Here is a 27,518-nt window from a genome sequence, read left to right as displayed (position 1 = left end):
GGATGTTTTGTTCTGTCTTGTGTTGACCAGAGAACGGAGACCTTTGCTCCAGTGCCCGAGGCAGAGAGAAGCCTAACCCTCGATAATTGGGGGGTGGGGCTTGCTGGGCCCGGGAGGCCTGGGGGGCGGACGGGCGGGCGCTACATAACCGCTGGAGGAGCGGCCCCAGCCCTCTGCCCGCACCGAATCCCCGCACGGCCTACGTCGCTGGAAGATGCTGCGCCTGTTCGGCCCGGTGAAGCAAGCTTTGCGGCTGCGGAACAGAGCGCCAAAGCGGGCGCTGCAGCGTCTCCCCCTGGCCTTCTCCAGGTGGGTCAGGGGGCCCGTGGTGGGGAGGGTCTCTGCCCGCCGCCCGCCTCCACCGCGGCTGCTGGGCGGGACTGGGAGCGCGGGGATCGCAGGGTCGGTCCGGGGCTGCCTGACCGGCTCGGATCCCCGGGGTGTCCACACGTCTCCTCGGGTCCTGGCGGCTCTCCTTTGTGTCCGGCAGCGGGGCGGGGGGCAGAGAGCAAAGCCCCGTCCACTCTGTCCCTCGATTCTCCTCGGAAGTCGGATCCAGTCACTTAGCACCGAACGGTTCCCTTTGGCTTCCAGCCCCTTTCACGGGGACTCTGGGCCCCTCTTCAGTCCGGCCTGGGGGTCGCCTGGGCTGGAGAGGGGGAGTAGCTTGTCCCCTCCCCGGGCCCCCAGGGACGGGACGTGGACGGGCTCTCTCCTCCCGGGTCCGGCGAGAAGACTCCCTCCCTCTCCTCCAGGGCTGCAGCGGACCTAGGGTAGAAGCATCAACACTAGATGATGAAGAAGCAGATAGAGAAGCAACGTGGACTAGTGGATAGAGCACGGGCCTGGGAGTCAGAAGGACCTGAGTTCTAATCCCGATTCCACCTCTAGTCTGTGGTGTGACCTTGGGCAAGATATCTATTTTCCCTGTGCCTCAGTTACCTCGTCTATAAAAGGGAGGTTAAGACTGTGAGCCCTACGTGGGACATGGACCGTGTCCGACCTGATTAGCTTGTGTCTACCCCAGCACTTAGTCCAGTGTCTGGCATAGAGTAAGCGCTTAACAAATACCATAAAGATAAAAACAGTATCTGGCAGAAGGACTCGGGTATCCTTGGCCCGTCCGGGTGAGCCCTCGATCTCTGACTGGGCGCTAATATTCAAGGGTTTCGCCTCCTGGCTTGGAAAGAGCTTGATTCTGGGAATCAAGAGATCCAGATGTGAATTCCGGTTTTGCCCAGTCTTGCTGTATGACGTCAGGCAACTCACTTAACCTCTCTGGGCCTCTTGTCTCCTCATGGATAAAATGGAGATGGGCAAGGCCCGCCTCGAGAATGTCGAGATGACTGGACGGGCAGAGACGAGACCTGAAGGGCCACACGGATTCACTGTTATTCCGAGGACCGGCCTACCTGCCCTGTGCTCAGGCGGCCCCGAGTGCGGCTCCTCCTCCCTTGCTCCACAGCTCGCGCATCGATGCCGTGTACTTCGCCACCGCTGCCCCAGTCCTTTCAGCGGTGGAGGCTGAGCGGGTCCCGGGTTCGAGGGCCTGGGTGGGCCAGGGAGAAAAGCGGGGCCCAGCCCCACCCCGAGTCGCCGCTCCTGCTTTCTGTCAACCTCTGTCCCACAAAGCCTGTTCTCCACCTTGCTGCCGGCAACGCCCCCACCCGCTCCCTGCAAGGCCCGCTGTCCAAACCCTCTTCCCAGATCGCCTGCTCTTCACCTCCCCGGCCCCCGCATGGCCTGCTTTCCACACACTCGCCCCCCGGCTACAAGTCCAGTTCCCTCCGCCAACGTCCCCGTCTAACGCCTACTCGCCCGTCGGGTTAATAATAATTATGGTATTTGTTAAGCACTTACTATGTGCCAGGCACTGTACTAAGCTCTGGGATGGATACAAGCAAATCGGGTTGGACACAGTCCCTGTCCCACGTGGGGCTCACAGTCTCAATCCCCATTTTACAGCTGAGGGAACTGAGATTTCAGAGAAGTGAAATGACTTGCCCAAGGTCACACAGCAGACAAGGGGCGGAGCAGCGATTAAAACCCAAGAACTTCTGACTCCCAGAGTCCATGCTCTTTCCACTGAGCCAGGCTGCTTCTCTCCATCCGCATCATGCTTTCCGCTGGTGGAAGTGCAGTTCCCGAGGCTTGCCCCGGGTCTGCCTGACGTCGCGCGGCTGACGAATGTCTGGTTGTGCCCCCGCAGGCCGTCCTCGAAGGGCGCTGCCCCTTCGGGTGGCCCCGATGCCTGGCCCAGAGATGTGGGCATCCTGGCGCTGGAGGTCTACTTCCCCTCCCAGTACGTGGACCAGGTGGACCTGGAGAAGTTCGACAAAGTGGAGGCCGGCAAGTACACGGTGGGCCTGGGCCAGACCCAGATGGGGTTCTGCTCTGCCCACGAGGACATCAACTCCCTGTGCCTGACGGTGGTGCAGCGGCTGATGGAGCGCTCCGGCCTCCCGTGGGATGCGGTGGGCCGACTGGAGGTGGGCACCGAGACCATCATCGACAAGTCCAAGGCCGTCAAGACCGTGCTCATGGACCTGTTCCAGAGTTCGGGCAACACGGACATCGAGGGCATCGACACCACCAACGCCTGCTATGGGGGCACCGCATCGCTCTTCAACGCGGCCAACTGGGTGGAGTCCAGCTCCTGGGATGGTGGGTGACCGTCGGCCCGCGCCCCCCGGGGGGGGGGGAGTTAGTCAGTCAATGGTATTTATTGAGCGCTTACTATGTGCAGAGCACTGTACTACGCGCCCCTGATGCTTAACCCCCAGAACTGGGGGAGAGAAGCGGGCCAGGGAGAGCGAGGACCGAATGACCGGGTCCTAGTTGGATCAGCAACGTGGCTCAGCGGAAAGAGCCTGGGCTTGGGAGTCATGGGTTCGATTCCCGGCTCTGCCACTTGTCAGCTGTGTGACTGTGAGCAAGTCAGTTCACTTCACTGGGCCTCAGTTACCTCATCTGTAAAATGGGGTTGAAGACTGTGAGCCTCCCGTGGGACAACCTGATTTCCCTCTATCTACCCCAGCGCTTAGAACAGTGCTCTGCACATAGTAAGCGCTTAACAAATACCAACATTATTATTTTTATTATTATCAGAGCAGGGTAATGGTGACCTCTTTCTCATCCCTGACACTCTCCCCACTGACAGCCCGCAGCACAGAGCCAGCCCGGCCCGTCCCCGCCCCGCGTTCTTCCCGAGGTCTCCGCTCTGCCTTGTGGAGCGCACTGCCCCCTGCTGGCTTGCGGAGCACACTGTCTTCTGCTGGCCAGCCCTGTGCGGCGCACTGCCCTCTGTTGGCCAGCCCTGGTCCTGCACTTCGCCAGGCAGGTTCCCCTCGGCGCCACCTAAAACCGAGAGGATAAATACCCTCTTGCGACCCTGCCTCAGTCCCAGCAGCCGCCTCCAGCCGCAACCACCGAGTCTGGACCAACAGAGCACAGGGGGAGGAGGAAAGGGAAGCAGCGTGGCTTAGTGGAAAAAGCACCGGCTTGGGAGTCAGAGGTCATGGGTTCGAATCCCAGCTCTACCACTTAGCTGTGTGACTGTGGGGAAGTCACTTCACTTCTCTGGGCCTCGGTTCCCTACTCTGTAAAATGGGGATTAAGACTGTGAGCCCTACGTGGGACAACCTGAATACCTTGTATCAACCCCAGCGCTCAGAACAGTGCTAGGCACATAGTAAGCGCTTAACGAATACCATAATTATCATTATTATTATTAAAGGGGCTGAAATGAAGCGGCCCATCACGCCGAATCCCAGATGAGCTGGGGTCTAGGTGGAGCCCTACAATCCAGGTGCCTGTTACGGTCCCCGACTCTTCGCGACCCTGCGTTGCTGTCCGAGTTAACTGCGTTCCTGTTTGCTCAGAGAAAGCGTGTTCTGGCCCAAACTCTCTTCCCTGGGTGGGTTGCGGGTACGAGGAAACGCAGCAGGCTAGGCCTGCCGGCTGGCTGGGTGTAGACGGAGGAGAAAGGGCGAGGCCATCAGGAGCGAGACATCTATTCCACAGGGGAGGAGGTGGGGGTCTCACACGTGTCCCCCCTTTCTCCGCGCGCAGGGCGCTACGCCTTGGTGGTCTGTGGAGACATTGCGGTCTATGCGTCGGGAAATGCCCGCTCCACCGGCGGAGCGGGAGCTGTGGCCATGCTGGTCGGACCAAATGCCCCCCTGGCACTAGAGCGAGGTGAGTCACTGGCGTGGGGGCGGGACAGAGTGGTCCTAGGGCCTCCCGGAGAGGCGAGTGGGAGGGTTTTGTACCTGGAAGAGTGGCGTGGGGAGCAACAAATTCATTAGTTCATTCATTCATTCAACTGTATTTATTGAGCACTTACTGTAGAGCTGAGTTTCTGCTTGATGCCAAGAGGGATGGAAACCATTGAAGGTTTTTCGGGAATGGGGAGATGCTTATGGAACTTTTTTTTAGGAAAGTGATCTGGAAGCAGAGTGAAAGGGAGCGTAACGGGGTGAGCTAGGGGGTTGGCGGTGGGTGAGATGATTATTTCCTGAGCACCTCCTTTATGCAAAGCACTTGAACTAAAAACTTGGGAGCGTCAAGTAGATAGAAAACACGATCCTCACCCTCAAGGCGCTTGCAATCTAGCCGCGGAGACATAAACGGGGAGCAGGGACGCCTAGTGGAAAACCTCGGGCCTAGGAGCCAGGTGAACTGGGTTCTATTACCGACTCACTACTTGCCAGCCAGGTGACCTTAGACAAGTCACTTAAAGAAGCAGCGTGATTCAGTGGAAAGAGCCCGGGCTCGGGAGTCGGAGGTCATGGGTTCAAATCCAGACTCTGCTACTTGACAGCTGTGTGACTGTGGGCAAGTCACTTCACTTCTCTGGGCCTCAGTTACCTCATCTGTAAAATGGGGATGAAGACTGTGAGCCTCACATGGGGCAACCTGATTTCCCTGTATCTACCCCAGCGCGTAGAACAGTGCTCTGCACATAGTAAGCGCTTAACAAATACCAACATTAGTATTATTATTATTATTACTTAACTGATCTGTGCTTCGGTTTCCTCAACTGTAAAATGGGGATTCAGTACCTGTTCTCCCTCTTACTTAGACTGTGTGCCCCATGAGGGACAGGGACCCCGGCCTGATTAACTTGTATCTACCCCTGCGATTAGAATAGTGCTTGACACATAATAAGCGCTTAACAAATACCATTTTTTTAAAAAGAAGGGATTTGTAGATGAGCGTGGGAATTAGGGCTGTAGGGGGTTCCGCCCTGCCCGGGGGGGCCGGGGTGGGCGAGGAGGGGACGACAGGGGTCCCGGTTTCTCTTGGGTTAGGATCTGAAGGCCTGCGGTCCAGCAGACCCCCCCCCCCCCCAAGTGCGGAAGAAGCCCAAACTCGAGGAGGGGAGGGTTGATTTCCCTAATTTCCCTCGGTGTCAGCCCGACTTCCGCCGAGCCCGTGCAGGTGCGGGGGAGCAGGAGGAAGACAGCTGCTAAATCGCGACGATAACCGTTAGCCCAGCCGAGCTGAACCGGGGTCGGGGGGCGGGGATGGAGGGGAGTGGTTCAACTCCAATAACATCAGTCCTGGGCGACGACCCCCTTCCCGCGCTCCCAAGGCCCGTCCGGCTAAAGTTTGGGTCTCCCAAGGAGCACCTGGACCCTGGGAAGACATGTTCTCGGTCGCCCTCCTGGGCACATGCCCTCATGGTTAGGGATGGATTATCCACCTCCCGACTCTCCCCCAGTAACCCAGCCCGACCCTCCAACACCACTGATTCTCCCCGCTCATCCCCTGTAGCTCCATGGGGCTAGGGTGAGTCCCAAGCCGAACCGATCCTCACCAGCTTTCTCTCTGTCCCTGGCACCACCCCCCTCCCCCAGGACTGCGGGGCACCCACATGGAAAACGCGTATGACTTCTACAAGCCGGACCTGTCCTCCGAGTACCCTGTGGTGGACGGAAAGCTCTCCATCCTGTGCTACCTGCGAGCCCTGGATCGCTGCTACGCCTTCTATCGCAGGAAGATCGAGCAGCAGTGGCAGAACAGTTGCGGGCCGGGGCGGGACGGAGCGGGAGGCCGAAGGCAGGGGACAGGGGGCAGAGGGCAGGGCAATTTGCCTAGCGGCCGGGCGGCTCTCCTATCTCCGAGAGGGCGGGGGTTCGCGGGGCTTCAGTCTCCTGCGCGGAGTAGGGGGACGGGCCCGGCCGTGGACCCTCGGACAAATCCAAACGGAGGGGCCTGGGGGATAGGGGCGTGGTGGGCTGGGGAGGCGGCAGGTGGCTAGTCCCCTGCCCTGACCCACCCCTTCCGCCCCTGTAGCCGGCATCACCCGACCTTTCACCCTGGACGATTTTGAGTTCATCATCTTCCACACGCCGTTCTGCAAACTGGTGCAGAAGTCGGTGGCGCGCCTGGCTTTCAACGACTTCCTGGCGGGCAGCAGCGGCCCCCGGAACGGCTCGTACCAGGGGCTGGAGGCTTTCAGGTGACCCACCCCGACACAAGGCGGTTCAGGGCTGTTCCCGTCTCGGCCGGTAACGCGACGGGTCGTTTAGGGGACCCAGTTTTCCCCTCTGTCATAGGAAGCGGCGACGGAGCCAGCCGTGCTGAATGCAGAGCTACGCAAGCACGCCTACAGGCTCACACAGGCATGCACACGCACGCGTATAAAAAGACATGCATGCAAATGCACGCAGACTCATTCAGGCATGCTATGTATGCAGACATGCAGGCTCACATGCATGCATACGTGCACAGGCTCACACAAGTATACACGCACAAGCGACACTTGCCGACTCTCATATACAGGCACCTCTTCGGCACCCTCACCGCCACGTACACGCACTCAGACGGACTCACGCTCGCACGTCCTTACAGGCCCGCATACAGGCTCACGCTTGCACATCCTTACTCCCCCTCTCTGCCCTCGGGGCCGGGCTTAGCCCGTCCGTGGCTTTTCGAGAACGGCCACCCAGGCCGTAGGGGTCCGCCCTCGCCCCCTCCCCACAGAGGCCCTGGCTGTCCTCGGCCAGCTGCGCCCTCCCGTCCGCAGGCAGCTGAAGCTGGAGGACACGTACTTCAACAAGGACGTGGAGAAGGCGTTTCAGAAGGCCTCCCAGGACGTGTTCAACCAGAAAACCAAGCCGTCCCTCTTCTTGTCCACGCACAACGGCAACATGTACACGCCGTCCATGTACGGCTGCCTGGCTTCCCTCCTGTCCCAGTGAGTTGGTCGCCGCTCGTCTCTCCCCCCTATCAGTCAATCGGTGGTATGTATTGAGCGCTTACTCCGTGCAGAGCACTGTAGTAAGCGCTCGGGAGAGTCCAATACCCTCTGCAGCGCCCACCCGAGTGAGATTCTCCCTGGGGGCCGTGGCCTCGGCCCTCGGGCGAGCTGGCCCCCGGGGAGCACGGGATCCAGGAGGGCGAGGGGTGGGCCGCAGCCCCTCTGAGCGCGCCGGGCTCCCTGCCGCAGGCGGAGCGCCGAGCAGCTGGCGGGGAGCCGGATCGGCGCCTTCTCCTACGGCTCGGGCTTGGCCGCCAGCTTCTTCTCCCTCCGCGTCTCCCAGGACGCCGCAAAGGGTGAGACCCCCTACCCGGCCTCGCCTCTCGGGGCTCCCCGAAACTGGGCTGGGGACCGGGGTCCCCCGGGAGCTGCGGCCTCTGGGTTGGGCGGGAGGAGAGGGAAGGTCGCCTGAATCCCGGCCCGCCCCTTGCAGCTTCCTCCCGGTCTCCCCGCCGCCTCCTCTCCCCAGCTTGCCATCCTCCCCTCCCTCCACCTTCCCCGCCCCGCCCCGATCTCCCCTACCGCCTCCGAAACGGGGGGGGGGGGGGGAGGGTTGGCGCGGAGCAGAGCACTTAATGTCTCTCTGTCACTGTCTCTCTGTGCCTCGGCACCCCTCTCCTCACTTCAGGCTCCTCCCTGGACAAGCTGGTGTCCAGCTTGACTGACCTGCCCGGCCGCCTGGCCTCCAGAAAGCGCCTGTCTCCCGAGCAGTTTTCGGAAATCATGAAGCAGAGGGAGGAGTGTTCCCACATGGGTGAGGGGGTGCCTTGGGGCAGGAGGGTGAGGGTCGAGCCGGGGGTGGAGCCTGGAGGGCGAGGGCCACAACCAGGGGCCGGAGGGTGGGGGCCTGGCTGTTATGGCATTGCCTCCCTGGTCTGGCTTGGCCGGGTCGGGGTGTCCTGGGTCTCCAGCAGTGCCGGGATGGCGCCAGCCTGACGGTCTCTTCTTCCTCCCTCAGTGGACTTCTCCCCACCGGGGGACAAAGACATTCTGTTCCCGGGAACGTGGTACCTGGAGCAGGTGGACACCCTGTATCGGCGGAAATACGCTCGGCGACCCCTCTAAAGGTGACCACTGCCGGCCGAACCACCCCATAAACCACAGTCTCCAGGGTAGGGGGACGGGGACAGAGGGTGGGATCAGGTGTTGGGAGATTTCTTATTTATTCATTGAATTCCCTGCCCCCCAGATTATTGTTTTGTGGCTTTGTTATTATTGTATTTGTTAAGTGCTTACTATGTGTCAAGCACTGTTTTCAGCACTGGGGTAGATAGATGCAAGTTGATCAGGTTGGACTCAGTCTTGGTTTCGCATGAGGCTCACAGTGTGAGAGTGTGTGGCAATCTGTAGCTGTTTGTCTCCCCCATTAGAGAGAAAGCCCCATGGGGCCAGGGTCAGTGTTTTTTTAGTTACCACGAATGTGCCCAGGAACACTGTTTAGCGCTCTTCATGCAAGAGGCATCCACTATGGTGCCCTTCATGCAGTGGAGGCCGAGCACAAAATAGATGCCCAGTATGGTGCCCTGCTTGCAGTAGACACCAATAATGATGGTGGATCAAGCCGGAGGAGAGAGGGGACCTGGTGCCATCCCTTATTCTCTTCCTCACAGACCTGTCGAGTCCTGCAGGGCACGTGTTGCCAGAAAGAGATGTCCCAGATTCGATTTTTCAGTTCTTCCTGCTCCACCTGACAGCCTGAGCAAGTGCCGGGTATGGACGCCCCACTCTCAGCCTGTGCAGCAGTCCCATCCCCAGCCCCTCCAGTAGCTCACGGCCTGATGCCTCTGCGGCCAACCCGAGGCCCAGCCGTGGAGTTCGTGCCACCCTGGAGCTGGAGATGTAGGGACAAGGTGGGGTGGAGATGGGAAGGGGAAATGACCAGAAGAGCAAAGTGGGGGGGGAAAAGGGAGAGAATGCAGTCCTCCTCTGCAGCTCTGTCCCTCCCCCATCCACAACGTGGCTGCTCCAAGATGTCGCAGATGGACCCCGATGCTCATTGCCCCAAAACTGCCAGGTCTGTAGTGCTAAGGGGATTCAGGCTGGGTGGCCACCCTGGATTTCTTTCCTTTTGCTCATTCCCTTGAATTTCCAATTTCCCTGCCCCATCTCCCCGGTGTGTTAGGAATAAAGGAGAAAACAAGGGGTTCCTTCCCCCCTGCACCTCTGGTTTCTGGAGAGATTCCCATGAGCTAGCACTGGCACAAAAATCACAACCCATAGGCTTGACCACAGAGGGACCCTGTGGCCTCACCTCATTCACTGCTGAGTTGAATTGGGAATATCCTCCCCTGCACCCCCAACCCCATCCACCCAGGGACTCTGTCCACAACAGCAAGCCTCAAGTTGCTGAGGATAACCGGTACTGGTTGCCCACCTGACACCTACCCTCATAGTTAGGGATGAGCCACCTAACACCCCTGACTCTCCCCTTTCCATTCCAGATTCTCTTCCCAGTGACCCAACATAGACCACCTGATATCCTTGTGTGCCTACTGTGTGCCAGATACCATATTGGGTGATTGGGAAAGTACAGTAAGAGTAGAGGACAAGTCCCTGCCCTAGAGAAGCAAACAGTCCCAGAAGGCATTACTACCCCCAAAGGATCCCTCTCTGGGCTACAGCGGAGACAGCCGTGGATTGGGAGAATGGAGGCTTTGTCCACGAGCCTCCTGGTCCTCCAGCAAGCCAAATAGCCTGAATCTCAGTGTGCCCCTCTGCAGAATGGGGACAACTCCACCCCTCAACTGTCATTTGGGATTAAGTGTGTGCCCGGGCTTTCACACCCAAGGAAGGACAGTGTGGCAGCAGCGTGCAGGAATGTTTTTATTGTTGGTCATGATTTCCAAGCTCCAGGGAGGGAAAGGGTGGACCCTTGACTGGTTCCAGCACAACCAATCCCAAACCTCATCACCCCCACCAGTTAGAAATGGAACTGGAAGGCCTCGGTCACATGCTGCTTCCAGGTGTCGAGGTTTGGCAGGGTGGAGGAGATGCCCATGATATGCCATGCGGCCCCGTCTGACCCATCCGATGTCTGGTAGGACAGCAGCTGGGCGCCACCCTGGGCCAGAAGTCCTGGGGAAAAGATGGGGAAAAGTGTCTTCATGGGCATAATTGGGCTCAGTCTGGCACTAACCCCGTCCCTGACGTGGCGACACTCCCAGCACCCCTTTAGTCAGGCACTTCCCTGGTCCTCTACCCTGGTCCTCTTGCTGATCCAGCACAGCCCTTGCCCTCCTCCTCCCCACCCCCCGCGGCACCACCTTTCTTGGCCCTGCCCCGTTACCAATGAGCACAGGCAGCAGCAGGGAGTCCAAGCCGGGGGCCCTGTAGAGCAGCAGGTTCAGTCCCCGCCGCAGGGGCACCTCTGGTTTGAAGACGGCACCATTCAGCTCCTGCAGGACTGGGGTGGTTCCCTGCACCGAGCCCACCACGTGGTACGGGGCTCCTGCCAGGGTCACTGCCACCTGACCATCTCCACTACTCAAGTCAGAGGGGCAGGCTGGGCTGTGGGTGGCCGTGACCTGTGAGGAGGGGGCAGGGAGGGCAGACGGTCACTCCCCCAGGGTGGAGGACAGGAAAGAGTGAACCTAATGGATTGTGCTGGAGGGGGAAGTCTGCCCAGCAGAAACCAGAGTAGTCCCAGACGCCCTGTAGCTCCTGTCAAATGAGCAGGTGAGGGAAGGCTGGGAGAGCCCTGGAATTGGGGGAATGGAGTTGGGAAGGGCTCTCTTGTGAGCCACAGCAATGGATGGGATCGAGCAGGGGCAGCAGGCAACGAGACATGGGTAGGGGCACCTACGTTGAGCCCCGCCTCCTGGACCAGCAGCCGGGCGTTGACTAGGTTCACCTCGGCCTGTGGAGCCGTGGACTTCAGGAGCCCGACGATGACCGCAGGGCTCAGGTAGTTTCCTGCATTCTTCAAGGACGCGCCTGAGGGCAGGGGCCGGGGGAGGAGGCAGGCAGTAGTGAGTGGGGGTGAGGCACGGACAATGCCAAAGGAGATGGTCAGGGTGGGAAGACAGTGCCATGTGTGGGGCAAGCTGCCCTGGCACAGATGCTGGTCCTGGGTATGGTTGGGAGTCCCCCAACCAATCCAGGGTCCCCACTTCCTTTCTCTTTGCTCCTGGAGCCTGGATGCCTGGGGAGGGGCAAGGAGAGGAGGGGAGAGGGAAAGGAAGGGAGGGCAATGGAGGGGCAGGGCCTAATGCTTGGCTTCCATTTGGACCACAGCCTGGTTTCCATTAGTTCCACTGCCTAGCTTCCACTTAGCCTTGAGCCTGTTGAGGCCCACAAGACCAGTGGCCAGAGCTGGGTGGAGCCTTCCATCCTGCCCATCCGTCCCCCGCCCCCGGCCACCCCCCCCTCCAGCCGCCATCTCACCCTGGGTTGTGACTTGAACGGTCCCTCTGGGTGAGCCAGCCCAAGCCTGCAGCAGTGAGCCCAGGGCTTCCGCCAGGCTGAGCCACGGCTTGGTGTGGGGAGAGAAGGCGCTCGTGAGGGCCTGGGCGTTCACCTGTAGGAGGAGGGGCTGCAGATCTGAGAGAGGGGTGGAGGACTAGCCCCATTCCAGCCCCAGTCCCAAGCCAGTCCTGCCCCCAATTGGCCTGGTCCCAGCCCAGCTGAGAGATGGGAGCCGTGAGGAGTTAAGACCCGAGGCAGCAGTCGTCCCAACCTGCAGTGAGTCAGAGTAAGATTTTTCCAGGATGGAGAATGGGCAGGGCTGAGACCTAAAGGCTGCATGATGGGCCCTGCCCACCAAGGCTTGGTCTACTCAGCTTCCCTGACCAGACTTTGGGATTGGACCGTCCCCCGACCCACCTCCCCCAACACCCCCACACCCAGCTGGGCCTCACCACACCGGCCAGAGATTTCCCCTTGACCATGTCCACAAACTGGAGGGCTATCTCTTCGCCACAGCGGCTCTGTGCCTCCCATGTGCTGGCGCCCAGATGTGGGCAGCTGATCACGTTCGGGTGGTTGACCAGGGCCCGGTCACGTGGTGGCTCCTAGGAAAGAGCATTGAGGGGCAGAACTGGAGGTGACAGGTATCCGAGATCTCCTCCTTTGAGGCAGTGGGTTCCAAGGTCTGGGAGGCAGGAGACCCAGCTTCCAGTCTGGACTCTGCCATCAACTGGCTTTGTGACCTTGGGCAAGTCACTAAACCTCTTTGGGCCTTGGTTTTCCTTGCTCTGGCTGTGGCCCCAGGCCAGAAAGCACCCCCAGCCCTTGGCCTGGTCTGAGCTCCGAGACTTCCCCACCCCCATCCCTGGTACTCACTTGGGTGAACACATCCAGGGCGGCCCCCCCACACTGGCCCAACTGCAGAGCTTGCAGGAGTGCCCCCTCGTCCACGATCCCACCACGGGCACAGTTCACCACCCGCACCCCTTTCTTACACTTGGCGAAGGTGGCATCATTCAGCAGCCCTGAAGAAGGGGAGAGGGGTACCCTCAGATTAAATGCTCCCTACCCACCCTGTAGTTTCCCTCCTCACTACTGACCCCTCCCCCTACTCCCTGATTCACAGGCATGGGATGGCACACTGATAGGGTGGGCACTGGAGTGAGCGAGAGAGACCTCCCTCCAGGGTTAGGAAGAGGTCGTTCTGAACTGTGGAAAGGACAGAGGAGGGGAACCCAGGACCAGGCCTGGGTGCCCACTGGTACCTCTGTCAGAGCTACCCTCTCTGCCCAGAGATGGTCCCCAGCTGGCTTGGGGGACATTGTGCTGGTGGAAGCTGGAAGAGCACTGGGTCTTGAGGTGGGTGCCCACCCCAACAGCCTCCAGCATGGCTCCCTAGCGTCTCAGGGGTACCTTCCTTCCAGCCGTACATGATGACCTCACCCCTCCTTTGCTCACCCTGCTCATGCCCGCAGACCTTAAAATTGCCCCCAGCTGCTCTACCCAAGCACAATGGGTTGGGGAGGGCAGGTACAGAGTCTAGGTACCACCCTGGCCTGTAGATTCTGCCCACCCCTGGCACTATGGGTGATGCCAACCTGTGGTGGAGGGCAGCAGGGGCGTGTGTACGGTGAGGAAGTCGCAGATGGGCCAGATCTCCTCCAATGAGAGTTGCTGCACCCCAAAGGAGGCTGAGACCTCTGGCGAGGTAATTGGGTCATAGCCGACAGTCTTCGGTTGGTGGGGGTGGGGGGAAGAGAGAGAGAGAGAAAGTTACGGGGTCCAGGGAATGGGAGGAAAGAAGGGTGTAAAAGGGCCAGATTTTGGATCTCCTAGTTTGATCTTAAGGGAAGATACAAAAAAGTGGGAGTGGGGAAGACTGATGGGGGAGGGGGAGACTGGGATTAGGCCTGGCACAGGAGGCTGCTATACTGTGGGACCCCTGCAAACCCCCCATGCCACTTGCTGACCAGACTGGGGCACAACAAAGGGCACCTGCAGGCCCTGGCCATGGCCGGCACACAGACTCAGTGTTAGGGCAGCTGTCCCAGGAGCCGGGCCCAAGCGGCCATATACTCTCTCACCCCTGGCTCCGTCTCAACCAACTGTAACTCTCCCCTTTAGGATTTCTGGAACTTGAATGGAAGGGGGGAAATTCCCCATTGGATGTGGACATCCAGGCCTATCCCTCCGGCTGGTTGGCAGTACCCCCTGCCCTGGGGAAAAAGGAAGCGGGCCTTGTCGCCTCTAGTGGGGACCACCCCATTTCTTACCTTCATCCCAAAGGCCTGCATCCTTATGGCCACCTCTTTCCCAATTCGGCCCAGGCCCAGGATTCCCAGGGTTTTCCCAAACAGCTCGGTCCCCATGAACTAGAAGAAGAGGTGAGAAGGTGAAGGTCTGGGAGGCCATGGCGACCACTGATCTGAGCAGAAGGATGAGCTAGCCTGGCTCCTTACCTTTTTCCGGTCCCATTTCCCATCCTTCATTGAGGCTGATGCTTGAGGGATCTGTCTGAGGGGGCAAAGATTGAGGAAAGGGGTATGGCTGAGGGGGAAACACAGCCACTGCTACTCTAGCGATTTGCAACATCTTTCACATCTTTGACTCTGCTTGGCCCCAGCCTGTGGTAGCCAGCACTGACAGGTGCCGAAGGGAAACCAAGGTATTGGTCCAGGCCTGAAGCTGCCCAGCCTCGATCCCTGCCTTCCCTTGTACCATATTGGACATCAACAGCTGTGCAGGCTAGCCCACCTCGTGCCTACCCTTTGCAGAGGGTGGGAATAGGAAGGCAGCACCTTGAGTGAGAGGGTTAGACTCAGGGACACTGGGGGATGGAAGGAGCCGATGTCCCAACTAGAGGGAGTAGCCCTCAGCGCCACTGAAGGCTTGTCAGAAGGACACTTGGGTACAGGTCCGCCCCAGTGGGTCTGGTTGGCTGATCTGGCTTTGGCCATACTTGTTCACTCAGGCCTGGCCAGCCACTCCTTTTCAGCCTTGATATCCAGGTGTGTGTGTGTGTGTGTGTGTCTGGGGGGAGAGAACATACCCTCCCAAGCTGCACCCCACCCTCCTTGGGGGTTCTGCAGAAGGTGCCAGAGCAGACCAGGGGCCCCATGCCCATATGCCCAGGTGAGGGTGGCAGGGCTGATATCACCCATATCAGTAATATGGGGAAGGACCCAGCTGAAGCCTACCTGGCGAGGCTCAGGATCATGCCACAGGTGAGCTCCGCGGCGCTCAGACTGTTCCCGTTGGGGGTGCTGGAGCCGAGCAAAGACAGGAGCACAGGGTCAGGGAGGGGCGGCATGGGCAGGGTCTGGGGCAGGGATGGGTGCAGGAACAGGGCTTGTGCGGGGGGAAAGGGGGTGCCACCCCATCTTAATCTGATCCCTTTCTCCTCATCCAGGTCACTAACACCCCCGCCGGCCGCTGTGTACCACCACCTGGCCACTGCCTGCAGAAGCGATGGTCTGAACCAGCCTCCAGAAACCTCCAGTAGGCAGGGTGGGTCAGCAGAGAAGCCGTCAGGTAAGGTGCCCCTGCCAACCCTTCTGGTCCTTTCCCCACTGGAGATCTTGTTCTATTGGGATGACCTGGGCAACCCTACCTGGCATAGGGCAGTCACCTGGGGGTTCCTCCCCTCAGGACAATCTTGTCACAAGTGTCAGCCCCGGGCATTCCTAGCACAAACCTCTTTCCACCTGCCAACCTCTTCTGAAAGCTCATCTAGTCCATCCCCCTGACTCTGGGGAGGTGCAACCCCATTTTAATGAGGCACCAGCTGGGTACACACTGAGTCTCCTGCCTGGACTGAGGACAATGCACCATTCCCAGCCCGCGTCACGTCCACTGTAGTTGTGGAAAAGCACCCCAACCACTGAGCATCTGCCATTCTGTGGCACATTTAGACCACCCCCAGCAGCCATCCTAACTCCTAGATCATGGGTAGATTAGGTGGGAGGTACAAGTAGTGGTCCCAAGCCCAGGCCCTAGCCTGCCATGCCAGCCACGCACACGGGACACCATCCCTGGCCATGCCCAGACCTAGACCCTCTTACTTCATGACCAGCACCCCTTTCCTCGTGGCTGCCTCCAGGTCCACATTGTCCACGCCCGTGCCAGCCCGTCCTACCACCTGTAGTTTCTCAGCTGCATCGATGACATCGGCCGTCACTTTGGTGGCTGAGCGGACAATCAGCCCTTCACAGTCCTGGTGCACAAAGGGAGGGAAGGGGAATGGTGATGCTGGGAGTGGCCAGCTGGTTGCCAGTCAGCCTGTGGCCTTGGGGGCAACCATGCCATTCATTCAATAGTATTTATTGAGCGCTTACTATGTGCAGAGCACTGTACTAAGCGCTTGGAATGTACAAATCGGTAACAGAGACAGTCCCTGCCCTTTGACGGGCTTACAGTCTAATCGGGGGAGACGAACAGACAAGAACAATAGCAATAAATAGAATCAAGGGGATGAACATTTCATTAAAACAATAGCAAATAAATAGAATTAAGGTGATGTACATTTCACTAACAAAATAAATAGGGTAATGAAAATATATACAGTTGAGCGGACGAGTACAGTGCCGAGGGGATGGGAAGGGAGAGGGGGAGGAGCAGAGAGAAATGGGGGGATAAGAGGGTTTAGCTGCGGAGGTTTACTGCGGGAGGCGGTAGAGGGAGTAGAGGGATAAGGGGAGCTCAGTCTGGTAAGGCCTCTTGGAGGAGGTGACTTGTAAGTACGGTTTTGAAGAGGGGAAGAGAATGAGTTTGGCGGAGGTGAGGAGGGAGGGCATTCCAGGACCGCGGGATGGCATGGCCCAGGGGTCGACGGCGGGATAGGCGAGAACGGGGGATGGTGAGGAGGTGGGTGGCAGAGGACACAGAGTGCTAGTAAGTTGCCACTCATAAAGGGAAGAAAGAGGGTCTTCCCAAGACAGAGGCTTTAGCGGGAACTTGAGAGAGGCAGGTCCCTAGAGTGCATTAGCAGGAGGAGCTGAGGGAGGACACCGCATGAAAACTGAGGCCTGAAATGGCATGGCAGCCTGGGACTAGGATTGGGTCTCCCTGCTCCCAACCCTCAGGGTTCTTGCTCAACTGTAAGGCCTTTGGGGACAGGGGCCATCAGTACTGACAACTATACTTTCTCAAGTGCTTAGTTCAGTGCTCTACACCCTGGTAATGCTCAGAAATTACTGATTGATTGAGGGTCCAGCGAAGAGTGTGCCCCCATCCAGCCTTAGGCTTTTGAGGGGGCAGAGCGTTTCCCAAGCCCCCAGCCCTCCCCAGATCGAATTTTTGGGCTAGGAGGACCCGTATCTCAGAGCCCCCTCATTCTGATGCCAGGCCAGGGTCGCCAGCAAAGTCCGGAATCTGGAGGCGCCTTGGGAGCGAGGTTTGGTTGGACCTCCTCCTCTAAGTGAAGGACAGGGTAGCTGCTGGATCCACTGGGGCCTCGGGCCCTGGGCAAGCCTGATGGGGCAGGAGAGCAGCTTGGGATGCTATTCTGGGGTGTGAGAGGAATCTTCCTGGTCAGTCAGTCCATAGTCAGTCATTGGGGGAATAGAAAGGGGAGAGTAGAAGAGAAAATTGAAGAAAAGCCAGCTGACCATTACAAACATGGAATCTGCTACTCTGGCAGAGTGGAGCTAAAGCCCTATAGGAAGCCTGGAGAGCCTGGCCAGGAGCTGAAGGGATTGTCTGCAGGAAGTAGCACTTAGAACTGTGCTCTACACACAGTAAGCGCTCAATAAATATGATTGAATGAAGTACATACAGGAACAAAACCCAGCTCCAAGTGGGGATTTCTGGAAAATTTTATCAGAGAGGAAAGGTCTCTGGACTTGGTGAAGTGCCAAGTCCAGACTTCAGAGAGGAGCTGGAAAAGGTATGAAAAATGCAAATTTCCCAACATATCTGGCTCTGCACCCCCACCCCTTGCTCCACAGGGGCCCTGGCCCTCCCTCCTGCTTGAACAAACAGAGTATGGAGAGTTAACAGCATGACGGGAAACTGGGGGCCTGGTGGTCAGAAACTGGACCAGGAGTCACACGGTCTTGGATGTTCCACCCCTGCCCCCACCCCTCAGCATCCCCTCCCCTTCACCAATAGGCTGGGAACTCCAGGGGGGTTAATAAGTTAGTGGATGCAGAGCCTATGGCTCCCAGAGAACCCTCTAGATTACAGGAGCGTCCTTGGAATGGTTAGCCCAGGGCTGGGACAAGGGTTAGCCTGTCTGCATGATGCAGAGGGTCCAACTGCCTCTCCAAGAGCCCCTTATGGGCTCGCCAACCTGCAGTTGGGGCAGAGGGTAGAATGGTTCACCCCTGCAGAGGTCAGGATTTAATGGCTCCCGGATCATGCCCCCGGGGTTCGCCATCCCCCCGGTGGGGGTCCGGTGTTTGTGGATGCCAGTGGTCCAGAGTCCGGCAGGTGGGAATGGGGGTGGAGGGGAGGCCGGAGGTGCCCACGGCCATCCCTGGGGGCACACGGGGTTGCTTAGAAGTATTTCAACTGAAGAGTAGGTGGGGCAGGGGGCCGCCGCGTGGGGCGGTTCCGTGGATGGGTAGACCGAGTTGGTTCTCAGCCAGAAACTGGCCTTCTCACGAGGCTTGTCAGGGATCTTGCCCTGGCCCTCTTTTCCATATCATTCTCCCCCGGACCGACCCGGCCCCGGCCGCCCCCAGACCTCGAGGTCCACCACCCGACCCACTCCCCCACCTGCTCCTTTGGACTTCATGGCCCAGAGCGGGTATTCAATGCCTTCCGCCCCGGTCCCACATTGGGCACGACCCTGATCTCCCGAACCCGGGGAACCCCCAGGAGGGGATGGGCAGGGCTGGGGGGCGGCCGGGACAGCGGCTCTCTCAGGGGCCTCCGAGCAAAGACGGGGAAAGGCCCGGGCCTCGGCCCGAGAAACTCGGTCCGGGTCGAACCACCACCCCGGCTGGAGAAGGGGCGGATGGATGTCGGAGAACACCGAGCAGGGACGGCCTGGCACCTGCGCAGTAAGACCAGGCCGGGGGGTGTCGCGGAGAGGGGATGGAGGACGAGGGGGGCGGGAGGCTGGGGAGGAAGGGAGGCGGTGCCTCCAGTCTGGTCTCGGGCGCCCGCCGAGCCGCGAAAGCAGATCTCGGTCTTGCATCAGACAGGAGGGGGTGGCCCCCGCAGCCCCGGACCCATCCGTCCCCCCGCAGCGGGTGGCACCCGGCCGCCGCCCCGCGCCCCTACCTGCAGCTCGGCCACCAGCTCCTCCGGGCTCAGGTTGGGCTTCTCCACCACCTGGAGCCCTCCCGCCTGCAGGATCTTCCCGCAGCACGGGTCCAGGCTGTCGCTAATGAGCACTTTCTTCAGGTTTGCGAAAGCCATCTCTGCTCTGGCCTCTGTGCGGTGCCCGCCTCTGCCACGCTGCCCGCCGTGCCCGCCGCGCCCTCCCTGCAGAAACCCCGTAGCTCGGCAGAGCGAGCGGCTGTGCCCTCCTCCTGCAAGCCACCACCCCGAGCTCTTCTGGCTTCTCCGAATCATTGGCCAGAAACTGGAGAAATTTCCATAGCCGCGCCCCCTCCGTGCCATAGGGCAGAAACGCAGTAAATCTCCATAGCTCCCCCCCTCTCCCTACCCGGCCCACCCCTTCTCACCCCAGAGGGATAATTTGGCGGGAATTTCTCAATTTCGGCAGGAACACACCCACCCACACAACCTGAGACGAACACCCGCATTCAAACACAGTTATATCATTCAACCACATATACATAAATTCACAGACAGATACCGACACGTTTCCACAGAGACGCGAGTAAATACGCAATCAGCTAATACTTTGTTCTGGAGTAGCATATGGAAGTGGAAATGAACTAAAGGGCTACCAAAGTAGGATTGGGTCCTGAGCCACAGACATTTGCCGGGTAATATACGCAGACTCACTTGCACCCCCCCACTCACATACAAGCACACACCCACACAGAGGCACACCTACACCCTCACACCAATACACATACGCAGGCCCTTCCCGCACACTTAGCTCAGCTCAGTTTACTGAGATCAAAGAGGAAAAGTTGTTGGTTTGTCCAGGGAGGTGAAGCTGTTTGGTTTTTTTTCTGTTTCCAGTCCTCTCAGGTGTCAGTGCCTTTGTCGGCGTGGTGTCCTTGCTAGGGTCGGTGTAGATGTCAGTGTCAGACTTGCAGGCAACAGCTCTCCTGGCTGGGCTGAACCCCAGAGGTCTTTGACTCCTCCTCTCCCACGCAAATGTCTCGCCGTCTCTAACTACTTCTGGGCAGCACGGTCTAATGGTATGAGCACGGCCCGGGAGTCAGGGTCTAATCCCGACTGACTTCCAAGTCCGTGTTCTTTCTACAGGGCCACGCTGCCTCTCACACTGCTGTTTCCACTGCTCTTTCGGAACCAGTAGCCTAGAAGGGCTGCTCCCTTCCCTATCCACAGCGGGAAGGCTGAGGTTCAGAAAGACAGATGGATCCTCCCAAATCCTCCGGGGGGGGGGGCGGGCGGGGGTGAGCGCTGAAGATTCTCCCCCACCCCCCAAATGAGGTTATTGAATCCCAGTCTCTCCTGGTCAGGACCAGAGGGACCACCTAGCTCAGCACCTATTAGCCCTCCTCATGCCCTCACCCCACACAGTGCTGCAGCCAGCCCCCTTCAAAGCAGTTGGCTTCACCTTTACCCCAGTTTGTAAACTGGTTTTGCCACATGGCTTGCCGTTCTCCAATATGCATATCTGTGATCTGAGAACCCCAACTCCGTTCTGCTTCCAAGACAAGTCCAACGGGCGGGCAGGCGGCATCTGATTTCTTCTTAGGCAGGCAGCCGTCTCCCTGACATTCAGGACATTTCCCGGGATGGGAGGGAGGGGAGCGGCCCAGGGACAGACTAGTGCTTACCAGAACTGCCTTCCAATCAGGACCCAGGGGCGAGGTGGGGAGGAGGTTCTGTTAATCAAGGGGCCTCTGACTGGGCCTTTTTACAATGCTGCCCCGAAGCATTGAGGACCAGTATGTGTTGAGGGAGAGGGGAGAGATCAACAACAGTGATGCCTTTGGTCTTTCTGAGAATGCACTACCAAACCCAGCAGTTCCCCACAATTTTGTCCCTTCTCTTTCTCCTCCAGATATGTATGAGCCTCTTAAACAGTCCAGACATCCTGGATATTCCTGGTCATTCCCAGGACCCTGGCTGGGACCAACCCCTACACCTGTTAGGAAAAAGTTTACAGGCAGGGAAAAGGCTTCTTGCAAGCAAGGTCATTCTCTGTAGTGCCTATTGGACATCTCGCGGCCTATGTAGTGAATGTACAATAAAGTGTGTCCTGTGATGATCTCTGGTGATTCCTGACGTTCCCTGAGGTCAGCGTGGCGAACCTGCATGGGACTTCCAAGAACGGAGGGAAGGTAAACCCACAGATAGGTTCTCCCCAGGGGCTGGACACAAGTGTGGACTGGCCATCTCTGGGACCCGTCACTGGAAATGGGAGTTTTGAGCAAACTGGTGGGCAGGGAATGTGTCCACTAACTTTGTGATTTTGTGCTCTCTCAAACTCTTAGTACAGTGTGTTGCGCATAGTAAGTGCTCAACAAATACGATTGATTGATTTGATGGGGTTTGGTTATAAACTGGCCTGTTTTAAAGGGGATTAGGTGATTGGGCCAGTCCTATTGGGTGGAGTTGAGAGAGCCACCTTTTCAATCCTCAGTCAACTTTTAGGACAGCCCTACTGAAGATGAATCCAGCACTCTCTCACTGGCTCTGCTATGAATCCTAGTTGACTTTCAGATACCCCTAGTCCAGGGACTTGGGCAGGGGAGGAAAACAGAGGATGGAGAACTTCAAAAACCCTTCTGCCCCATTTCCGCTAGTGACATCTAGCCTAACTCATTGCCAAAGTGCTGGAAAAGCCCAAAACAAGCTTCTAGAAATGGAGCTTGGGCCCTGAGTGACTTCAAGGTGGTAATTCAGTCATTCAGTCAATCAGTCAATCGAGAGTAGTTCCTGAGACCAAGTTACTTCCTTTATTAAGAGCTTGGGATATTTCAGTAGAGTTAATTGCTATATTGCATCCTCCCAAGTGCATAGTAGTTAATTGCTGTATTGCACCCTCCCAAGTGCGTAGTACAGGGCTCCACACAGAGTAAGCACTTAATAAATACCATAATTGATTGCTTGATTAATAGATATGATCCCTGCTCTCATGGAATTTACAGTCTACTGTGTACGTAGCACACTGCTTTAAGGGCTCTGGGGTCGGAGAAGCACCGTGGCTCAGTGGAAAGAGCATGGGCTTTGGAGTCAGGGCTCATGAGTTCGAATCCCAGCTCTGCCACTTGTCAGCTGTGTGACTGTGGGCAAGTCACTTAACTTCTCTGGGCCTCAGTTCCCTCATCTGTAAAATGGGGATCAAGACTGTGAGCCCCACGTGGGACAACCTGATTCCCCTATGTCTACCCCAGCGCTTAGAACAGTGCTCGGCACATAGTAAGCGCTTAACAAATACCAACATTATTATTTATGCTAGAGCTAATAGACATGATCCCTGCCCTCAGGGGGCTTGCAGCCCAGCAGGGGAGATAAGCACTAAAATCAGTTACAAGTAGGGGGAAACAACAGAACTGGGTCAGGCCAAGGAATGGGTTCAGAGATGGAGCTCAGGGATGGGCCTCAGGCTCTTGGTCAGGTTGGGAAGCCTAGGGGGTGGAGCCTTATTGAAGGCATATCTCCAAGAAGCCTTTCCTGCCTAAGCCCTCTTCTTCTCCCTTTCCCTTCTGTGCCACCCTTACTTGCACCTTCATTCATCCTCCCTCCCGTCCCTACAGCACTTATGTATATATCTGTAATGTATTTATTTGTTTATTCATTTATATTAAAGTCCATCTCCCCCCTCTAGACTGTGAGCTCACTGGGGGCGGAAATCTGTCAGTTTGTTGTTATATTGTATTCTCCCAAGCACATAGTACAGTGCTTTGCACACAGTAAACGCTCAATAATTAGATTGAATGAATGAAATGGAGCCCGTGGTGCCGGCCATGCCTCCGCCTCTGCCTTCACTGGGCAATGGGCCACAGTGGGCACTGAGCCAGCTGGAATGGGCAGATTTAGGTGCTGAAGGTTTGGGTGTCTTGGGTGCCATTTCTGTCTCCGCCTGCACCAGTGCCCCATGGCGCAGAGATGATGCAGCCATTCCAGAGCTCAAGGGCATTGCCAAGCTCGGGCTGTTCATCGTTCAGTGCCAAATGTGCTCACTACTGTTGAATAAGATAAAATACTCCCCAGAATAGAGCCAGCCCAGTCCAGCCCCGCCCAGTCCCAGTCTAACCCTGCCCAATCCATCCCAGTTAGCTTTGTCTTTGGTAGCAGCAATGTGACAGGGTTTTCAACCAATCAATCAGTGACATTTATTGGACACCTCCTGAGAAACAGTGTGGCCTAGTGAATAGACCGTGGGCCAGGGAGTCTGAAGGACCTGGGTTCTAATCACAGCTCTACCATGTGTCTGCTGTGTGACCTTGGACAAGTCACTTAACTTCTCTAGCCGGAGTTGGTTGTGGGAAGGGAATGTGTCTGTTTATTGCTATAGTGTACTCTCTCAAGTGCTTAGAACAGTGTTTTGCACACGGTAAATGCTCAATATATATGATTGAATGGATCTGTGCCTCAATTACCTAATCTGTAAAATATGGGGATTCAGAGTGTGAGCCTAATGTGGGACAGAGACTGTGTTGAACCTGATTAACTTGTATCTAGTGTTTAGAACAGTGCTTAGCACAAAGTAAATGCTTAACAAGTACCGTAGTTATTATTATTATTACTGAGTGCCAGGCACTGTACTAGGCGCTTGGGAGAGTATGGCAGTAGCAAGACACCCATTCTCTATCCTCAAGGAATTTATCATCTAATGGGGGGCAGGGGGACAGGAAGAATAGGAATAATACAGGTAGTAATGCAAATGTCAGGATGAAATATCCACAGAAGTAACCCAAGATACAATTGAAAATGCCCAAGTGCTGAGGTGGCTGTTGAGCTGAGGCAGCTTGTGATACTGGAATTGGTCAGGGGGTCTTGCTGTGAAGGATCCTGGGCCGCAACTGGGTCCATCAGTGGGCTGAGTGCAAGTTATCATGGAAATAAATATATGCAGACATCTTGGATCATTTTAACGTTTTGATTTTTTTTTTTTACTCTTTCCAAAAAGTGGCAGCCCCCCTCTCCCCGCCAAGTCACTGCTGGAGGCCCCAGCCTTTAGGGTCTATAGGAAATTGAGAGATTGATTAGAGAAGCAGCGTGGCTCAGTGGAACGAGCACGGGCTTTGGAGTCGGGGGTCATGAGTTTGAATCCCAGCTCTGCCACTTGTCAGCTGTGTGACTGTGGGCAAGTCACTTAACTTCTCTGTGCCTCAGTTACCTCATCTGTAAAAATGGGGATTAAGACTGTGAGCCCCACGTGGGACAACCTGATTCCCCTGTGTCCACCCCAGCGCTTAGAACAGTGCTCTGCATATAGTAAGCGCTTAACAAATACCAACATTATTATTGATCGCTGGCTAGACCCCAGGTTCCCCTTCTTTCCCTTACCAGCTCTACCCTTCAAACATCTCCTTGACCTCCTCCATCCACCCCCTCCCCGACCACTGCCCTGACCGTTGCTGCCCGGCAGATTCCCGGGGAAGAGTGAAACAGGCAAGGGGCAGAGGTCAGCTCCAGGCCCCCGCTAGTCACGCCACCCCCTGCCGCCAGTCCTCCTGGCCACCCACAGCCTCCCTCAGAGCTTTTACAAAGGGTCCCTTTCCTCTCTTTGCCTGCTTTCCCTCCTCCCTCCCTACGTTGAAAGCTGGAGGATACAGGCAGCAACTCCAACAGTGGTAAAAGCCAAGGTCAAAAATCAAGATTCTTCCCCAGCCAGTTGTTCTCTCGCTAAATCCTAGTTCGGAACGTCATCAATCCGGCGGATGGTTGGGTCGATTGCTGTCACCCTGCCTGTTTACTTGCTTTGTTTTGTTGTCTGTCTCCCCACTTCTAGGCCGTGAGCCCGTTGTTAGGTAAGGATTGTCTCTGTTGCTGAATTGTATTTTCCAAGCGCTTAGTACAGTGCTGTGCACATAGTACTAATGATTGAATGAATAGCTCCGGGGTGGGGTTCTGAGTGGTCCCTCTTGCTAGTGCAGTGTGCTGCCGCGTCATCCTGCGGTGCGGCCTCTGGCCAAAGGCGGGGGAGGCGACGGTGCAGGCCGTGGGGGCGGGGGCCTCGCCCCCCAGCCCTCGGCCCCTGCCCGGTCCCGTTCGCTCAGGCCGGAGAGAGCAGGCGCCACTAGGGAAGCAGCGTGGCACAGTGGAAAGAGCACGGGCTTAGGAGTCAGAGGTCATGGGTTCTAATTCAGGCTCTGCCACTTGTCAGCTGGGTGACTGTGGGCGAGTCACTTCACTTCTCGGTGCCTCAGTGACCTCATCTGTAAAATGGGGATTAACGGTGAGCCTCACGAGGGACAACCTGATGACCCTGTATCTCCCCCAGCGCTTAGAACAGTGCTCGGCACATAGTAAGCGCTTAACAAATACCACCATTGTTATTATCACTAGAGGGCGCGCCGAGCAGGTCGGCTCCCTGTGCCCGGCTGGGCGGCGGCCCGGGCCTCCTCCCCCCCAGTCGGTGTCCCCTCCCCGGTGGCTGCTCCCGGTGGCTGCCCGCTCGGTCTGTCCCCCGCCCGCTCCACTTTTCACTTGCCCACCTGCGGCTCCTCGCTGGCTTGGGCCCGGGAGCGGCCGGGGAGACGTCGGGACCACGCCGGGTCGGCGAGGATGGAGAGGGGTGGGGAACTGTTGCCGAATTGTCTATTCCAAGCGCTTTGTACAGTGCTCTGCACATAGTAAGCGCTCAATAAATACTATTGAATGGATGAATGTCCCGGGGGGGGCCCAGGGCCGAGGTGGGGGCCCTGATCCCGTAGGACCCAGCCCCAAGGGCCTGCCCCGTCCACAGCCTCTCCCTGCCCTTCAGGTGCCCCTCCAGGTGCCCCTCCTGTCTGCCCCCTTCTCTCTCTGCCCGCCGGGAGGTCCTGAGGGTGAGTTTCCCAGAGGACGCCACCGGGAACCCGGCCGGGCACCAGCATCCAGGGCAGACCAGGACTTGGGTGCCAGAGCCCATCCATGGGGTGGAGGGCCCGGGATCAAGGACCCCCTCTCCCTGCGGGGTCTAGGGCTGTGGCCTCGGCTTCCGTCTCAGAGCGGGAGCCTGGCAAACGAAGGAGGAACGGCTGGGTCACGGGAGGTCTTGCCCTCCGGGAACGGGAGAGCCTCGAAGGAAATCGCCTGTCAGTGTGCCACGATGCCACCTTCGGGAGATGTCTGGGCCCGGTGTCTCTCGGGTCCAGCTGTGGGGGCGATGGGGTCGATGCCCCCTGGCCCCGGCTCCCCTCTGTGAGGGCAAAGCCATTGTTTCCCCTCAGCGGTCTGGGCTGGACTCCAGCCTCGCTCCCCTGGGGCTCCGGTCCGTGCTGACCAGGGCTGAAGAGAACTAAGTGTCCCCGGGCAGCTGGAAAGGTCCCAAATCAGCACTTTCTGGCCCATTAACTCTGGGCATCCTGCTCAGCCCACCCCTGTCCTAACCAGCCAGCCCTTCTGCTCATCCCTTGGCCTGCCTCCACCCCCACAACCTCCTTACCCTCAGCCCTCCCCACCCTGGCAGATCCTGCCCACCCCTGACCTGCCCACCCCTCTCAAGCCCTGAACCGCCTCCCTGACCCCCCGGCCTGCTGACCCTCTAGCCCTCCTCAACCCTGCGGATCCTGCCCACAGGGGAAGCAGTGTGGCCTGGTGGATAGGGCATGGCCCTGGGAGGCAGAAGGACCTGGGTTCTAATTCTGGTTCACTTAAATTCTCTGTGACTCAGTTGCCTCATCTGTAAAATGGGGATTAAGACTGTGAGCCCCATATGGGACAGGGACTGTGTCCCACCCAAGTACCTTGTATCCATCCCAGCGCTTAGTACAGTGCCTGGCATATATTATTGTTATTAATAATTATGATAATTATGGTACTCATTAAGTGTTTACTCTGTGCTAATCGCTGTTCAAAAAGCTGGGGTAGATCCAAGTTAATCAGGTTGGACACAGTCCCTGTCCTACATGGGGCTCACACTTTTATCCCCATTTTATCCCCTGTTCTGATCAGCCTGTCCTCTGCCTCAGGCCTGTCCTCCCCTCCCAAGCCCTGCACAACCTGCCCACCCCCAGCCTTGCTGAACCTGCCTGTCCCTCCCCAGCCTGATCACCTTGAGCTCCCACTACCCCTGCCCCTCCCGCAGCCTGCACATGCACACACCCACCTTGCTCCACCCACCCCAAAGTACCTCAGCTCCCTCCAGCTCTGTGGTACCTGCCCACCCCAGTTTATCCACCCCCACCCACCTTGCCCAACTCACCACCACATAGGTACCCCGCCTTTTGTCTTGAACTCACAGTGACACTTTGACCCCAAATATCGGGGGATCCTTCCTCCCACCCAAACCCCCTTCCCTCCCCCCTGGTTCCCTGGGGCGACGAGGGAGGGTCCAGAACGGTCCCATCCACCACTCCCCATTGCAGCGAGCGGCCTTTGTTTGGCCTGCGGATGCAGAGATGGGTGAGCGAGGAAGGGTCAGGATTGGGGCTTGAAATAATAATATTATTAATAATAATAATGGTATTTGGTAAGTGCTTACTATGTGCCAAGCAATGTTCTAAGTGCTGGGGCGGGTACAATGTAATCAGGTTGTCCCACGTGGGGCTCACAGTCTTAATCCCCATTTTACAGATGAGGTAACAGGCACAGAGAAGTAAAGGTCATTCATTCATTCATTCGTATTTATTCATTC

General features: G+C 57.6%; 2 protein-coding genes and 1 long non-coding RNA gene across 5 annotated transcripts; 2 read left to right on the top strand and 1 right to left on the bottom strand.

Annotated features, from left to right (window-relative positions):
- The first annotated feature begins 157 nt into the window (after positions 1–157).
- On the top strand, positions 158–9,427 carry HMGCS2 (3-hydroxy-3-methylglutaryl-CoA synthase 2). Of its 3 annotated transcripts, none has more exons than XM_029080317.2 (10): positions 158–309; positions 2,210–2,664; positions 4,072–4,197; positions 5,862–6,026; positions 6,301–6,466; positions 7,034–7,204; positions 7,457–7,563; positions 7,896–8,021; positions 8,226–8,334; positions 8,878–9,427. In XM_029080317.2, exons 1-9 carry the CDS (start codon positions 215–217, stop codon positions 8,330–8,332), a joined length of 1,518 nt encoding a protein of 505 aa, XP_028936150.1. In that variant the 5' UTR covers positions 158–214; the 3' UTR covers positions 8,333–8,334; positions 8,878–9,427. The 3 variants fall into 3 exon arrangements, with proteins under 3 accessions (XP_028936150.1, XP_028936152.1, XP_028936151.1); XM_029080319.2 differs by having other exon boundaries at positions 8,226–8,379; XM_029080318.2 differs by lacking the exon at positions 8,878–9,427 and having other exon boundaries at positions 8,226–8,458.
- A 645-nt stretch (positions 9,428–10,072) lies between these two features.
- Positions 10,073–19,157, bottom strand: PHGDH (phosphoglycerate dehydrogenase). The gene is made up of 12 exons (XM_001515268.6): positions 18,899–19,157; positions 15,733–15,884; positions 14,869–14,934; positions 14,131–14,185; positions 13,945–14,043; positions 13,270–13,402; positions 12,548–12,696; positions 12,124–12,276; positions 11,651–11,783; positions 11,070–11,200; positions 10,554–10,791; positions 10,073–10,342 (listed from the first exon to the last, which is right to left on the bottom strand). Exons 1-12 carry the CDS (start codon positions 19,034–19,036, stop codon positions 10,188–10,190), a joined length of 1,602 nt encoding a protein of 533 aa, XP_001515318.4. The 5' UTR covers positions 19,037–19,157; the 3' UTR covers positions 10,073–10,187.
- Positions 15,010–20,993, top strand: LOC114817178. The gene is made up of 2 exons (XR_003765014.2): positions 15,010–15,202; positions 20,790–20,993. It is a non-coding gene; the product is annotated as an uncharacterized LOC114817178 (long non-coding RNA).
- Positions 20,994–27,518: the final 6,525 nt, after the last annotated feature.

This window comes from Ornithorhynchus anatinus, chromosome 16 (assembly GCF_004115215.2).
Source record: "Ornithorhynchus anatinus isolate Pmale09 chromosome 16, mOrnAna1.pri.v4, whole genome shotgun sequence".
Taxonomy (NCBI): domain Eukaryota; kingdom Metazoa; phylum Chordata; class Mammalia; order Monotremata; family Ornithorhynchidae; genus Ornithorhynchus; species Ornithorhynchus anatinus.
This window is presented reverse-complemented; position numbering and strand designations above follow the sequence as displayed.